The following is a 17,577-nucleotide window of genomic DNA, read 5'->3' on the forward strand; positions in this document are numbered from 1 at the left end:
GTGTTATTTACGAGTTTTGCTAAAAGCTTCATAACTCACGTTTTGGGAAACGTAGCCTCATTCTAAAAAAATGTTTTGGAAAGATTATGAAATCCACTATCGCATTGTGTTGTTATACGTAAATATTTGCATTTCTAAATATACATTTTATGAAAACGTCAAAAATATGTAAGAATCGCTTACCATTATTTCAAAGCCGTGAAAAATGTACTTTTTTCTGAGTATCATAAAGAAATAACACTTTATATATTGAAGAAATATAATTAAAAACTATTAGTCACCTCAAAATATTAACCGTCCAAACTAAAATATTTTTAATAAATTATTTAGAAACTCAATAAATTATGAACGAACAAGATGACAGATTCAATCGGCTTAGATAATGCACCTCTACGTTCCATAGATATTCTTGAATACAGACGCGTAGCGTTATTCATTATCGATACTCTGTTTTTTAAATCATGACAATCCGTATACTAGTGATGGAAATAAATCGATTTTTGTAAAATCTCGCGCATTTACGTGAAAAGACGTTCTAATGTCTTGACCGCTATTATAATATTTACGTCTTTTGACGTTCTAATGTATTGAGTGGTTAAAAAAAATTTTTAAACTATCACGGCGTCCTCCATTTTTTCCTAAGTTTTCTTGACGGACCATAATCCGAACGGGTTGTATTCAACAACAATGACTTACAATGTCCAGTTTCCCGTTATAGATAAACACCGGTATCTCCAGTGTGGAGATGTTGGTGTTGAGGGTAATCCTCGACTCAAACTTCAAGGATTCCGTCCAACTCTTCAGTCTTATCTTGAACACTTCCGTTGACTCGTCAGGGTTTAAGTTTTGCGCCCAGAAATCTTTAATCTGGAAGACAGAAATAATTATTATTTTTAAAAAGATAAAGTAATTCAAGACAAAACTAATGTGTAATATAAAAAGTTTCCAAACCTCAAAATATTTGTCGATACCCTCCCCAATAACAATATCGGTTAGGAACACAGGTACTTTGTATTCATTTTTTACCATCACATTTCTGACTGCAGTAAGGCCCCCCTCACAGGTTAGGTACCTAAAATAAAAATATATACATTTTAAACTTATTAAACAAGTATAATTTATTTATACAAAGGATTGTCTGTGCGGGTGGGCGGACATCAGGCGGGCGGTGTGGATTTAATTTTTATACAAATCTACAGTTTTATTCCAAGCCCTGTACCCCGCCACGCGTTGCTGTGGCTCAGTCTGTCTGTGCAGATAGAGAAACAATAGCGCGTGTTGCTTTTACATCTAACAGATGGTTCGGTTTTTACCTGTCACAGGTGACCTAGGTATATAAAAAAAAATGCGTATTTGAATGCAAAGTTATGTCAAAAATATTGGTGAAGAACTTTCGAAGGTTTGATTATGAACATTTAAATTTTTTATTATAGCTTGATGAAATTTTGCACACTTGAACTTCAAAATTGGTTCCAACTTAAAAGATAAGATGGTTTTGGACCCGATAGGTGGTCTAAAAAAAATTTAAAAATTATTTTTTTTAAACTCTTGTCGAAAAAAAATTTTCTTCATATATCTCTTCAAAAAATAAATATGTACAACCAAAAATGTAATCCCCCCCCTCAATATTTTTAATGCGATTATAAGGATTTTTTTATGGGAAAAAAGGGTCGCAATTCATTTTTAAGAGTGTAAGCTTTCAATAGATGGCGGTGTGAACAAATCTATTGTCATCTATATTATGCATATAGAGAAAAAACCACATTGTTTCATTTTCAGTGATGATTTAAACGTTTGCACATTCAGCACTCAAGCTGCCATTGGATATTAATAACAAACCGAACGCAATGTGTAGCATTAAAAAAAAGCAGAATGGCTGCAGTGTTACAAAGGAGTTTGATCATTATCTGGGATGAATGTACTATGGGCTCATAAACATTCACTCGAAGCATTGCATAGAACTTCTCGGTGGTGGTCTCCTATTACTATCCGTTGATTTCTGACAGATATTGCCAGACATTCCACGGTCTACTTATGCCGATGAGATGGCCATCAACATGCGAGTGCAATTGCAAAATGATCCGTCAGCACAAATATTTTCTGAACAATTGCTGGATATGGGCAGCAGTAAAATAGAACTGCATCCAAACACACAATGCATCAAATTGCCAGACAAACTTGTTAATTCAAAACATGAATTAATTGAAAGTGTCTTCCCAGCTATACTAAATAATTGGCTCAGTGAACATGCTATTATGGCAGCGAAAAATATTGATGTTGACGAAATAAACTTTCAGAAACATACAGGCGAACTGATGTCTTTCAAATCAATCGACACTGTCGTTTATGAAAGAGAAGCAGTAAATTATCAAACTGTCCACACAATCTTCGATTGAAGATTGGTTTGCCGATAATTCTGCTTCGTAATTTAAACACACCCAGATTAAGCAAATGCACACGTTTGATCATCAAACGGATCACCGGAAATGTTATTGAAGCAAACATTTTGAACAGAAAGTTTACGGGAGAAATCGTTCTGTTGCAACGTTTCCCAATGATAACGTCGGAGACTACAATCCTATTCAAACGAATTAAATTTCAGATTCGTTTGGCATTCACAATGACAATCAACAAATCACAAGGGCAGATAATGTCCATTTGTGGCCTGGACTCCATGTTTCCCCCATGGCCAAATATACGCTTGCTTACTTGTGGGTTTAAAACAACAATATTGTTTTGACTTAAGAATCAACATACATTTACCTTAATTATAACATTTAATTTTTATCCATTATCAATATTTTCATTTCATTTATTACACTTTAATATGAGATGAAAAAAAAATTAAATAAAAAATGTACAGTGGAGAAAAAATAATTGTTTTCTATGGATCGTATTGAATTCAAAGGCAATCTATCACACTGTCAAAGATATATACTTCAAGGCAGTTTAAAGAGTATAGAACAGTGCCGGTAGCATTTTTACTTATTTTCTCAGTGAACAATAATCAATATCAAATGAAACATCAGAACAACATCTACGATGCATGTGACTTGCGCATGTATTCTATGTATGTCAAATGCATAACATATCCTTCAACGGACCCACCAGATAAAAGGCGGTCTACATAAAATGAGGTCTATATAAAATGCGGTCTACGGTCTCGGTCATGGAAATATTATAATACAATAAGATGAAAGAAAATCAATTTCACTTGATTGTGCCATACACATCGAAAAAAATTTGATCAATAATGTTGATAACTTGTTATATTTCCCGATTATGACTGCAGAACTTCCACATAACATCCCTAAAGATGACATAGGCCCCATGAATTTTTTAGAGTTAACCTCTCAAACAAAGACATTTATATACTATGTGTTCCTTTGAGAACTGTCAAAACGTGATAATTTTTGTGTTATTTACGAGTTTTGCTAAAAGCATCATAACTCACGTTTTGGGAAACGTAGCCTCATTCTAAAAAATGTTTTGGAAAGATTATTAAATCCACTATCGCATTGTGTTGTTATACGTAAATATTTGCGTTTCTAAATATACATTTTATGAAAACGTCAAAAATATGTAAAAATCGCTTACCATTATTTCAAAGCCGTGAAAAATGTACTTTTTTCTGAGTATCAAAGAAATAACACTTTATATATTGAAGAAATATAATTAAAAACTATTAGTCACCTCAAAATATTAACTGTCCAAACTAAAATATTTTTAATAAATTATTTAGAAACGCAATAAATTATGAACGAACAAGATGACAGATTCAATCGGCTTAGATAATGCACTTCTACGTTCCATAGATATTGTTGAATACAGACGCGTAGCGTTATTCATTATCTATACTCTGTTTTTTAAATCATGGCAATCCGTATACTAGTGATGGAAATAAATCGATTTTTGTAAAATCTTGCGCGTTTACGTGAAAAGACGTTCTAATGTCTTGACCGCTATTATCATATTTACGTCTTTTGACGTTCTAATGTTCTGAGTGGTTAATGTAAAAGAAGAAAATAAAGATGGCCGATGAACAAACAGGTATGATTTGAGATTTTCATGGCCAAAAGTATTATAGTGATTTGTTTTTGGGGTATTATGCCGTGTTGTGCTACCTCCTTCTTTAGCCAACGTTTCGGACAGCATTGCAGTGTCCATCATCAGGACAGATGTGTCTGCCCTGCCACACATCTATATCCATCTACACATCCACAACTGTATGAAATGTATACAGCATAATACCCCAAAAACAAATCACGACGAATAAACAGTCCACATTGTCTAAAAATAAGCTTAATTTAGTTGAAGTGAATACAGTAGAACCCCGTTAATTCGAACCCCGATAATTCTAAAAAAAACGCGTAATTAGAAATTTTCGCCAAAAAAATTTCCGCCCAAAATTTTTTTCATACAAAATGGTTTTTTAATTCGAAATTCGTTAATTCGTAATTCGAAATTTATTCTTGTCTGCGCACGAAAATTTGTTCGTATAATTCGAAAAAATTCAATTTTTGCGAAAATAAATCATAATATTTCGTAAATCTGAATCTAAAAGTTAGCCGTGGCGGTAAAACGCCGAAAAATGTATTTTTACGCGGTTATTTATCGTCCAGTTAGTATTATTATTTTGTAAATCTCAATCGATTTACACTGCAATGTCGTATATTTCAAATTCATTTCGAATATTATTCCGAGTTTGAAGGGCCGAGAAAATACGTTTTACACGGATATATGTCGTAGTTTTACCAATTAACACCAAATATCTGAATTTAAAGGGTCGGCCGTGACGAAACTCGGCCACGAAATTTTCATTTACGCGTAAATATATAGCATTTTTACGAATTTATTGCGAATATCTGAATTTAAAGGGCCGACCGCTACGGTAATCGGCCGCGAAAATAAAGAAATAATTGGTATTAATACGAATTTACTCCTAAAATACAACCCGGATTTGAAGAGGCGGCCGAGAAAATCGTTTCGAATTACGTGGGAATTCGTTAATTCGAAATTTGATGTCCCGTGGATTTCGAATTAACGAGGTTCTACTGTAGTCGTTTGTTTGTTGGCTGCAGTTGTGCTCGGGAACGCTAACAAGTTAGAGACATTATCAATCCGTCTGAGCTAGGAGACTTTAAATAAATAAACGTTCAACAATAATTACTCAATGATATCAAGCTGGTAAAGGTTTTTAATTGTCGTTAGTTATAAGAAACAGTTTATTACTTGTTATCAATTATAAAAAAACTTAATAACTTGGTATTAACCACATACAATGAACAGTTAGTGGCTTGTTATCAATTATATTGAACAGTTAATTACTAGTTATCAATTATAATGAACAGTTAATTACTTTTTATCAATTATATTGAAATGTTAATTACTTTTCTTTAATTATAATGAACATTTTATAACTTCTTATCAATAATTATAGTGCTAACTAAATTATTTGTCATGAATTATAACGTTAATAACTTCTTATCAATAATTATAGTGCTAACTAAATTATTTGTCATGAATTATAACGTTAATAACTTGTTATCAATTACCTTGTACTATCCTCATTAAATGTCAATCCCCCGCTCAGCACATGGGAGATATACGGCAGCACTATCTTGTGCTGGCCCTGCTTTGTTCGTATGATGATCTTGCCACAGCACTGGCCCGACTCAAACGCCTCTTGCCCTGAAAATTGATACAAAATAAAACATTAACCGTGTGCCATCAGACAGAGAAACCACTTTTTTAAAACCCATAGATAATAGAAAAAAGGCAATATTGCCGTGTATAAAATAATAATGAGGTTAAGAAACACTGGTTTTCAGATCTAAACAGTGGAAATGTAAATTATCAAATTAAACAAATGCTAACACTTTTAATTAAAGTCATTATTAATCACTTACCAAAGAGCAGATTAACATGAATATTGATAAATGCAATCGTAAGCGTTGGCGACCCGTGACTTTTCAGTGATCTGGAGTAGTAAGATTGAAAAATACAACATTATTGATATTGTTATAGCCGAAAATACTTTTGTTTTTCGAAATTAAAGGAAATAATTCTGAAAATCTTTATACAATTTTTTTTTTTTTTTGATAATACAAAAATCAATTTCAGCTACAAGCTACAAAGCGTATAAAGTCAAATTTTGAATTCTTACCACTTCAGGTCACTCAAAAGTCATGAGCCGCAACTGAGCGTAAGTACAGAAGAACCCCGTCAATTCGAACCCAGATAATTCGTAAAAATGCGTAATTCGAAATTTTCGCACAAAATGGTTTTTTAATTCGAAATTCGTTAATTCGTAATTCGAAATTTATTTTGTAATTTATTGTGTAATTCGAAAAAAATCGATTTTTGTGAAAATAAATCATAAAATTTCGTAAATCTGAATCTAAAAAACAGCCGAGACGGTAAAACGCCGAAAAATGTATATTTACGTTGCTATACATCGTCCTAATTAGTATTATTATTTTGTAATCTGAATCGATTTACACTGGGTTGTCGTATATTTTCCAATTTATTTCGAATATCTGAATTTGAAGGGCCGAGAAAATACGTTTTACGCGGAAATATGTCGTAGTTTTACGAATTTACACCAAATATCTGAATAAAGGGTAAATATTTGAATTTCAAATGGCCCGCCGCGACGGAAATCAGCCTCGAAATCTCGATTTACGCGGAAATCTATGGTATTTTTACGAATTTATTTAGAATATCTGAGTTTAAAGAGCCGGTCGCGAATTTTCGATTTACGCGGAAATATATCGTATTTTTACAAATTTAAATTCAGATATTCGAAATAAAGGGCCGGCCGCGACGGTAATCGGCCGCGAAAATAAAGGAATAATTCGTATTAATACGAATTTACTCCTAAGATACTACCAGGATTTGAAGGGGCGACCGAGAAACTCGATTTTCGGCGTATTTTTTTATTCATAAAATTTCGAATTAGGTGGGAATTTGTTAATTCGAAATTTGATTTTTGATGTCCCGTGGATTTCGAATTAACGAGGTTCTACTGTACATACAATAAGGATTTTCACAGACTTGGTATTTCAATATAAAATTCTAAATGATGCATTTGATAATCCAGAAGTGCTTGCATTGATAAGCTTTCAGATTTCACTATGTAATACTAGAAGTCAGGATTTATTTCAGTGCAAAATTCTAGGACTAACTACCATAAGTATTCCTCATTACCCAGTATACTTATTGAGGGAAATAATTATACAGAGTCAGTGGATTTATAACTTAACAAATACAAAAGATTGTTACTGAAGCAGTTTAGTTATGTATAATAAATACTGTACAATTTTTATTATTCGTATTGAAAAACCCCTGAAGGCGTTAATAAAAATCCAATTATTATCAAATGCAAATATTACCAATTAGTCAGGGATTTCGTGGGTATTAGGGCCAAGAAAGGCACAGTTGAAAGAAACGACAACTCACAGTGCATGGCCAGCGTAGCGACGTGCGTGTGCGGCAGCGAGGACGGCGGCAGCGTGACCGGCCAGGCCCCAGCTGCGGTGGCCCGGACGGCACTCGCTGTGGCCGCCCCGCCGTCCGGCCGCACTGACACCGAAGTGATACGCACCGGCCGTGGCGACGTGTTGCCCATGTAGATGTGCAACTGTAAGTGAAACAACCACAAATTACAAACAAAAACAAAAAATTACGAATCGAAAGCTGATCGCGCTCCGGAGAATTTTTTTACATACAATTGAAATTGCTGATAGGTCAATGCAGACTATTCTAATACATATCCGTGATCCAGATATTAACCTCTATGCTTAGAAAACTGTACAGAGGGAAAAATCAGAATCGCTTGCTCTAATAATACTGAAGATCCTATTTTATATTTCATGCCTGTCTGACTGTTTAGAAAACGTTTTATCTGTGTATGTCAAAAGTATTTTTTACTCAATGGCATCCCAATTTGAATTTTCAAAGGATTTATCAAGGTCAATATTTCTATGAAAACACCTTTTTCACTATTTTTTTCGTGACGGGTATTTATTCTGGTATATACAAAATAAAACCAGTTTACATAATATCCCAGGTAAGAGATTTTTTTAGTTTAAGATTACAATTCTGGGGAAAGTCTTACGATATAAACATGAAAATAAAAAAAATATATTATGAGGTAAGCAGAAGCAAAAAGTTGTAATTTTTATTCCGCTATTTGATTAAAACTACTCAAGGTAATTTTCACGCAGCTCAAGTGTATTCTGAGGATTTTCTGCTACGGCTTTCAACAGGTTAAGAACCTAATACAACAATATGAGATTTCAAGGAGTTAGACACACTGCTAATCTGTCCATTCTGAAGAGCTAGGCTTTCGAAATAGGCTATCAACTGTTTCCCTACAGCATTTTCTAAGATACATTCATCATCAGTAATTCTACAAAGGATGCCTTGAAGAAAATAATTTTCCAGTGTTATCTTTGAGGATACTGTGTGGGGGACTTTTTGTGAGAAAAGGAAGGAGTGAACCTTTTATAGGAGGGAGGAAACACAGAGGACAACCAATCATTCCACGCGAAGCGGCCTATTCTCCTGTGACACCGTGCCGAAGGGATCAATGACGCTGGTTCCTCGTAGCATTTTCCATCAAAATACTGGTATAACGGTATAAGGACAGCATTCCTACGTGTCGTCTTTGCTCTAAAGCAGTGATACTCAACCTTTTTCTTCTGCGGGCTACATTCATATGTTTGTAAAGCTACGCGGGCCGCAACACTATACTGGTCAGTGTTGCCAACGGTGTGAGCTTGATTCCCCCTTTTATTATTCGAAATCCATGGGGGGGGGGGGGTTGTTAGAGAATTTCTGTAAAACATAATAATTCCCCACACAAAAATTCAAAATGAGTGCTCCCCACAATGTTTGAAATCCATGGGGGGGGGGGGGGGTAGCTACGGAATTCCATTTTCGAAAATTTCCGGCCGCGAAAAATGTTATATCATATTATATTATAGCCTTCGTTAGTAGTAACACTGGTAACCATTTAACTTTAGAACTGTCAAAATTTTATGTGTTGCCACGGACAAAATTATTTGCGCGCATGTTTGTCTGTCAAATTTTTGTAAGTCGCAATTAATCTCAAATTAACGTGATATAGAATGCCAGATTTTGTAAATCATGTTCCTGATAGTAAATGTATGGAGGGCCGCACAAAATAGCTCGGCGGGCCGCAGGTTGAGTATGACTGCTCTAAAGTTTGCAATTAGTTTGTTAAGATACGGGAATCTACAAAACGTACTTCAATCTATGACCTTTTCTGCACAGCAGTCATTACTTTTTTTTTAATATTAACTCCACACTTTGGCCCTGAAGAAAATAATTTCCCTCAGGGCCAATGTCATCTTTGGGGATGCTGTGTGGAGGGTCTTTTTGTGGAGAGGAAGGAGTGAACATGGGTCCTGAAGAGTCCCATGTTGTAGGAGGGAGGAAACACAGAGGCCGGCAGTTCGTTCCACAGCCGAGCTGTTGAACTTAAGAACGAATCGTAGAAGCGACCCGTTCTCATGTGACAAATGTCAACCGTGTACAAATGTTGGGCGCGCGTTTGGCGTGTATCCCGACTATGCACCGGTGCCGTAGGGATCAATGACGCTAGTTCCTCAGAGCATCTTCCATTGTAATACCGATAGAACAAGGACAGCATACCTACCTGACGCCTGTGCTCTAAAGATTGCAGTCCGTTTGTTAAGATTGGGGAATCTATCAAACGGACCGCCCGTTTTTGCACAGAGTCAAGGGTTTTTTTCAGGTATTTAGGGGCTCCGGACCAGAGATGGCTGCCAAATTCGACAGTAGGGCGCACTTGTGATTTGTACAGGGTCATTAAATTAAATAAATGTATGGATACGAGTGACAATTTTAATTCTAGGTTTGCCAGAAATAGCACAACAAGCTCAATTATTACACATGTTTACATTCATGTAATAAGGATGTCATTGTGTAAAAAAACTATTTGCTTCATACAATCATTATCACTTGACAAGTTGAATATTAACATGACATGTCGAGTCAAATGTAACAGAAAAAAATTAAGCCTGACAGGAAAGAGCAGTGATTAGTAAAAAAAAAATAAAACAAGACAATATTATAATGCCTACTAGAGCTACGTACCCAGTAAAAGTACCGGGTATTTTCATGCGATACTTTGCACTTGTGACAAATCTCCAAAATACCCACAAGTATTTTATACCGGGACTAAATATTTTTAATAGGTACTTTTACGAGGTATTTTTGGTGGGTATTTTTATCATGGTTTTTTGTGATCGGAAAAATGTGGGGAATTTTCCGACAGGAAATTTCGTAGCTACCCCCTCCCCCCCATTTTGGAACAATGATTGTGGGGAATCACATATGAATTTTTGTTTGCGAGGAAATTGTTTCACTGAAGTTCTGTAACAACCCCCCCCCATGGATTTCGAATAAGTAATGGGTGAATCAACGTAGAAAAATTTGTGGGGAATATGTGGGCAGAATTCTGGACTTCTGAATCAATCCTCAGGTCGGTATCAAATACTTTTGAGTATTTTGGCACCGGTATTTTTACCAGGTATTTCTTTGTACCTGTACTAATTGTACTCAGTAACAAAAAGTACTAATAGGACCCACCTCTAATGTCTACAGTGATTGTCTTAAATTTTGAGAGGTACGAAAGAGACTGCGTGAGAGAGTGAGAAGGACTACAAAACAGTGAGAACGGATGTCCAATGTCTCTTCCTCATCACCTGTTAGACCATTCATACAGGGAGATACTTACAAGCGACGAGTATATATATACGCCGCTCGTGAGTATCCGCCCTACTATTTTGCTAGTGTTCGTACACTATGGACTAGGGGTTTGAAGTCAGCTGTACGCTGCTAATAATACTATCTATTATAGTGCTGACATTGTAATGCTGTCCGAAATGTTGGCTATAGAAGAGGATAGCACAACACGCCATAATACCCCAAAAATAAATCACTATAAAAGTTTTAAAATGTTCAATAAACTCCCCTTAAAGTCCAAATATTAGTATGTATGTAATAGAATATTAATGTAGTAGTTTTAGGATAGATATACACTAGACATAAAATTTTATAGATAAATAAAACATATCTTTACATATAACAAAACATATATTTCATTTTACGGGTGAACCCAAAATCTCCTTTTCGATTGTTTTTTTGTGATTGTAAATTTAAAGAAGAACAATATTACTGTCTTTGTCGCTGGAATCAACCTGACATTTATTAATTTCACAGCTCCACTTGAAAAAATGATGTTCGAAATAATTTGGGTAGAGCCGTTGTCACGAAAATAATTCCTATTGTCGAAAATAATTATTTTCCTGAATTCTACCTGGCCAGTGAAGGAATTGATTCACAAGCTTGAATTTGACTGCCAACATTTTTTGGTGAATTTTGGCACCGTCCCCACCGGTAACGTCACTTAAGGAATTCTCGCTGTGTGAGGGAAACGAAAAGGATTAGATTATGTCAGATAATCAGAGTGATTGACTTGCTTTTTAATTTTTGGGCAATCCTTGTTGTTAAGATTGATTGTCCGCGTACCATCGTGATATTTTGGTGTTTTCAAAATGAGCACTTTCTTTTCGTTTAAATGTAAAGTGTGCTGAGTGACACCGGGAGTTTTTGCTTATCCCTTGCGAGTCGAAAGCCATCTGCCGTTGGATTTATGTTATATTTGGCACTCCACATGTTATACAGTGTACGGAAACCAGCTTTAACTCATTAGCATCCGAATTGTCGAGCTAAAAAATTGGTCCTCACCTCTGAATTAATTTTGTACCAAAATTTTGAAATCCGCAGTGGTGTACTAAATTTAATATAACTTTGAAACCCAATGTTTAAAGGTTATGATTTATTTAAATTTACTTCTATACTGGATAACTTATGTAAAAAATATATTGAGTCTAAAAAAAAAAATATAATAATTTGAGAAAATGTGGATTTAAAAAATTATAATAATTTGAGTAAATGTGGATTTAAAAAAATATTATAAATTGAGTAAATGTGGATTTAAAAAACTATAATAATTTGAGTAAATGTGGATTTAAAAAATTATAATAATTTGAGTAAATGTGGATACAAAAAAATTTATTATTTTTTTTTTTACTATGTTAACAACTAAGTTGGTCAATATTATTGGCATAATTTTTATTTACATATTTAATATACGTATAACGAAAATTTTAATTATCTAGCAAGATTAACGATGCCAGAACCACTTGACATTTTGAAAGAATCACTTTGAAGCCGATCGCTAACAAAACTTAATTTGTAATTATCAGGGACAAACTAAACCCACGTATTATTGCCAAAACTACGAAATGAATGCTTTATTATCTCTAGAGGGATAAGCATTTAAATTTTGAAACCCACATGTCACCTGTATGTCCATTTTTCATTTTTAAGCCGACATACTTCAGACCCGCTACTATTATTCCACCATCCCGTATAGTGAATTTTATAAAGACATACGAATGTGGCAGATGATAATGCTTTTACCTGCTTAGGGGGATCCTTAGTACCCCCGTAACCAAAGTCCATCACGTGGGGTATGGCGTAAGGACCCGTCTCCGATGAAAGCATGACCTCTACTGCAACCACCAGCACTGTTTGTATGCCATCCACTTTTATTCTGGAAATAAAAAGTAAATTAAAATCTATTAATTTTGATTAAATTAACCCGTACACTGCTCAACAAATCAGGTCAAAAATCTAACCTGAGGTGGTCGATTTTGAAATTTTACGGATTAAAGTGGAACCTCTATCTATCGTTTTTCAAGTGTCCTATTGAAATAAACTAAGAAAGCGGGAAAACAATGGATGCGGAAATATAGAAAAAAGCTACATTCATATCTATATTTGTTTAAATAATAATGCTACGATCCCTAACTCATGAATAATAAATACATCAAAGCATTTTTCAGTGGAAATTTTTGCAACTTGCTTGACAACTTTTAATCATTAAGGTCTCGCACACCGCTGTGTTTGAACAACTAACAACTAATAGCAGAAGTGACCGCCGCTAATGATATATCATGTTTGATAGTAGACTGAAATTTCATCCTCTTATTGAGACGTCATGTAGCACTTCACTGAGAATGCTGGGCTTTGCAAATTTCTACGCACTGCAAGGAATTTTAGAGATAACCGGGTGCTTATAGTTTTATTTAATTCCTTATTAAGGAGTAGACTTGAAAGTGGGTCAATAATTTGGAGTCCACACCAGGTAAAGTATTCTCTCATGTTGGAGAGAGTTTAGTAGAATTTCTCTACATGAGGGAGTATGGCTACTACCCGTGGCTCTATCCCACTGAATTTCTTTTGGGTATGCTCGTAATGAACTATCTACGGGTCAGGAGGGATGTGCGCCTCAACAACTTGAACATTGAAAACTCGCTCATCATGGAGAGCATTCATTTCTATGTTCCCGATGGTTATCTCTGCCACCGACAACATAGACTATTTTATCTCCCGGCCTGCAGAACTAACTTGCCAATGGTCATACCGGTGGGGAGAGCAATCTTGCTGTTGAACAGAATCAATTCGGATATCGACATTTTTAGCATCAATGAAGCTGTCTTTAAAAGGCAAGATCTATTATTACTAGTATAGTTGTTATACTCACTGTTTCTATTAATTTAAGAATTTTTATTACCAAATGTATTTTAAAAACGCATTAAAATTAACAATTTTGTAATATTTTTAAAATGAATTGAATTGAAATAGAGTAAAATAGTACAAAAACATTTTATGTTTTTTCACATTTCTGGATGGAGAATTGATTGACCAACGCATTCTGCGAAGTTTTGATTTGAATCGTGTGCGGTCAATCAGACGTACATGACAGCCACTCAGTGGACTTGACTTTCCAAATCTTTTGCGTGTGCGTGCCTGTCAAGTGAAATAGGAAAATGAATTTTAAAAAGGTACAGGAATGCTGTTGGCTTATATGAGTTAGGTTAGGTTAAGATGTGATGTGATCATTGATCCAGCTCACCTGACATAGGCCATGTGCTGAGAGGGATGCGGCCGGTACCTCACCGCCACGACGGGCCGAGTGGAGTGCGGGGGCAACATCCACAGTGAGCCTGGCGCCTCGCTCCACCCGTCTGGCAGCTCCAGCTCCACCCCGCCACCCGAAGAGTACACCTCTGTGATCTGTAATACCCCAAACTCAACGTCAACTCATAATTCAATAAAGGACAACCTAAATAAATTTTCATTTTAAACACTCGAGGGATAGCTACCTAAATTTGGGTAACATCGCTAATGCTTTTGAGCGATATCTACCCATGTTTGGGTAGCTGTCGGTAAGTGATTTTTATGATTCAAAATTGATTTATTTTGAACTTCTAGCAATCAGCTAACATGTTTCAATAGGTTCAAAAGACGTCACTAATATTCCTTTCATGGAATATTCCAGATAACGTTGTGTATGTGTGGTCTGCGTGTACGTGCTTTTTAAAATTGTTTTCTGTTTTTCATGTTAAACATGGCATTTTTTAATGTCTGTGACTGCAGACGTTTCCAGTAGACCATAGACAACATACTGAAATATTAACACACTTTAATCGGGAAGAGTAGTTCTACCCGTTCGGTCGATTGATGCTTAACGTCGGGAAGGGTAGTTCTACCTTCTGCGCCCGCCTCATTTCAATGGCAGAAAAGAAGAAATTATCCGATGTTTTTATATGAATATTATATACCAATCTCTTTGTAAAGGTCCCAACTATACGTACATAATTATCAAATTGTAATGCAAGTCTTTATTTAGTATTTATCTTGGAGTCTTTTGTGTACATCGATATTTCAACTAAAATGACCTATATTTTATGAAAACCTGACACTTGATAGGTATTGCTTTGAAGATCAACGAAATAAGTAATTTAGATAACATATTCTGTTATTCTAATAATTCAATTCTTGGAATGAGGGTTTTTATGACCATGAAACCCGAAACAAATCCCTCTATCTCTGTTCCGCACCCACTCAACTCCTAGGTGCGAGCGAGCGCAGAGTGTCTGACGCGTCTAACAAAAGCAGGCATCGGCAAACACAGTTAGGCGGACCATAATAAATATTTACAAGTGCATGGCAGTTTTTAAAACGCAAATTGTCGTACGGTTGTGTTCTGAGGAGATAATATTTATATTAGCTTTTTCAAACCTTTCAAAATGGATTCTGAAAATTACGAAAGTGATGACGAAATCGTTGCAGATAATTTATCTGCCTGTTCTAGTAATTATTTGCCTGAATTCGATAGTGAAAGTGAAGAATCTAGTGAAAGTGAAGAAATTTCTTGTAGGAGAAGAATGTCAGTGATGCCATTACAGTTCAGTGATTCTGAAGAAAGTGATATGGAGGAAGAAGGAGAAGAGTGGTCTCGAATAGATAATCCGCCAAATATCGAATCATTTTTAGGTCATCCTGGTGTTTGCGTAACACCAGCTGATTCCAAAAGTATTATGCAAGTAGTTGAACTATTTATTGGAAATGATTTGTTTGAAATGATGGTAGAAGAAAGCAATCGTTACCATGCTCAAAATGAATCAAGATTCAAACAAACGAACAAATCCATCAAGTGGAAGCCTATAAATATTCCAGATATGAAAAAAATGTTTGGATTGATTCTGCTTATGGGTCAAGTGCAAAAAACTACGAGACAAGATTATTGGTCTTCAGACCAATGTATCGAGACGCCCATATTTTCAAAAACAATGAGCCGTGATCGTTTCAATCAAATTTGGAGATCTTGGCACTTTTCAAATAACCAAAACATTACCGATTCCAGCGACCGCCTTGAAAAAATTCGACCCGTTTTGACATATCTCATCCCAAAATTTAATTCTGTTTACAAGCCTCAAAGGGAGCTTTCTCTAGATGAAAGCATCATACCGTGGCGGGGAAGGCTAGCATTTAAAGTATACAATGCGTCAAAAATAATTAGATATGGTATTCTCGTGCGAATGGTTAGTGAAGCCCCTACGGGATACATTTGCAATTTGGAAATATACTGTGGGCAAGGAAAGCGACTAATAGATACAGTTGAAACATTGCTTAATCCATACCTAAATTTGTGGCATCATGTATATATGGACAATTACTATAATAGCGTTAAAACTAGTGAAGTGTTGTTGAAACATAAAATAAGAACGTGCGGAACAATGCGAATTAATCGAGGTTTTCCCGAATGCCTTAAAAACGTAAAGCTCAATCCAGGCCAAAGTATTTTCCGTCGAAAAAATGATGTGTTATTGCAAATTTGGAAATCTAAGAGGGACGGATGAGAGGATGATTTCAACTATACATTCTTCGATCATACTTGAAAGCGGCAATATCGATTGGAAGACGAAACTACGAATCTGGAAACCACAGAGTATTATTGAGTATAACAAATATATGAAAGGAGTTGATCGTGCAGATCAGTATCTTTCGTATTACTCAATAATAAGAAGAACCAAAAAATGGACTAAGAGCTGTGATGTATTTATTGAATTGTGCTCTGTTTAATTCCTACAAAGTTTACAAGGCCTTGAATGCAACCAAAAGACTGACTTATAAACAATTTTTACTCAATGTTGCCAAATATTGGATAATGACCGAGATTTCTGGAACTGATGCAAATTTTGAGGAACCGAGACCATCCACATCACAATTACAAAGGAAAGTCTTGAAAAAAGATCCTCCAGGGAGATTATCAATGGACACAAAAAAACATAAAGCGATAAAAATTGTCACCGGCGGTAAAAAGAAATATCCCCAGAGACAATGTCGCGTGTGTTCTGCGCACAAAACGAAAGGTCTGACGAGTTATATGTGTCAATTTTGCGACGTCCCTCTTCATAGGGGGGAATGTTTCACTAAGTATCACACTGTATCCAAATATTAGATGAACAATTTTTAGACGTGAACTGAAACTGATTACATAAAAGTGGTTAGAAACTAAAACCTAATAGTGTATGGTGAAAAACAATAAACAATATTACGTGAGCAATACGAGAAGCATTCTACCGTAAGTGATTATTTTAAATTTCATTTGAAAAAATAACCAATATTATTAGCACGTTCCGATGGTTTTGGTCCGCTGTACCGTGCGAGGAGCAATTGCACACGTGGTATTTCAATGGGTAATAATGTGTTACTCTGACGATACTAGAGAAGTGGCAATTATTTTTGTTTTTATAATGATTTGGGCTTGGTGAAAATATAATAATTTGTAATTTTATAAAATTGAAACCTAGTTTATACTTAAAAAATTGAGCCCTAATTACTCAACAATGACTTTGTTTTCGATTTATTATGTTGCATTAGAAATAATACTTGGTTTTCGGCTAGAAATTTTATAGCTTGGGTATGCTGAATTAGTATGTAGAAAATTTTATTGAAATATTTCCATTATTTTCGAAGATATAGCGATTTAAAACAAATTAAAGAAATTCGTGCGGGACCTTTATTTTCGCCCGTTTTCAGCGGTCAGCCGGCGAAAAAATAACCCGATCAAAGTGTTATAATATACAATATTGCACCAAATAAGCA

At 35.2% G+C, this 17,577-nt stretch overlaps 1 protein-coding gene across 1 annotated transcript in view; it reads right to left on the reverse strand.

Moving 5' to 3' along the window:
- Nucleotides 1-17,577, reverse strand: part of Tmem131 (Transmembrane protein 131) — an 82,130-nt gene that overhangs the window by 29,835 nt on the left and 34,718 nt on the right. The window contains exons 6-11 of the mRNA XM_089644474.1: nucleotides 14,039-14,199; nucleotides 12,541-12,673; nucleotides 7,462-7,642; nucleotides 5,556-5,691; nucleotides 952-1,072; nucleotides 697-867 (exon numbers count right to left, since the gene is read on the reverse strand). Of these exons, the coding sequence (XP_089500600.1) occupies nucleotides 697-867; nucleotides 952-1,072; nucleotides 5,556-5,691; nucleotides 7,462-7,642; nucleotides 12,541-12,673; nucleotides 14,039-14,199 (903 nt within the window). The remainder of the gene's footprint in view (nucleotides 1-696; nucleotides 868-951; nucleotides 1,073-5,555; nucleotides 5,692-7,461; nucleotides 7,643-12,540; nucleotides 12,674-14,038; nucleotides 14,200-17,577) is intronic.

This window comes from Hesperophylax consimilis, chromosome 21, assembly GCF_061612785.1.
Source record: "Hesperophylax consimilis isolate HC1 chromosome 21, BYU_Hcon_1.0, whole genome shotgun sequence".
Lineage (NCBI taxonomy): Eukaryota > Metazoa > Arthropoda > Insecta > Trichoptera > Limnephilidae > Hesperophylax > Hesperophylax consimilis.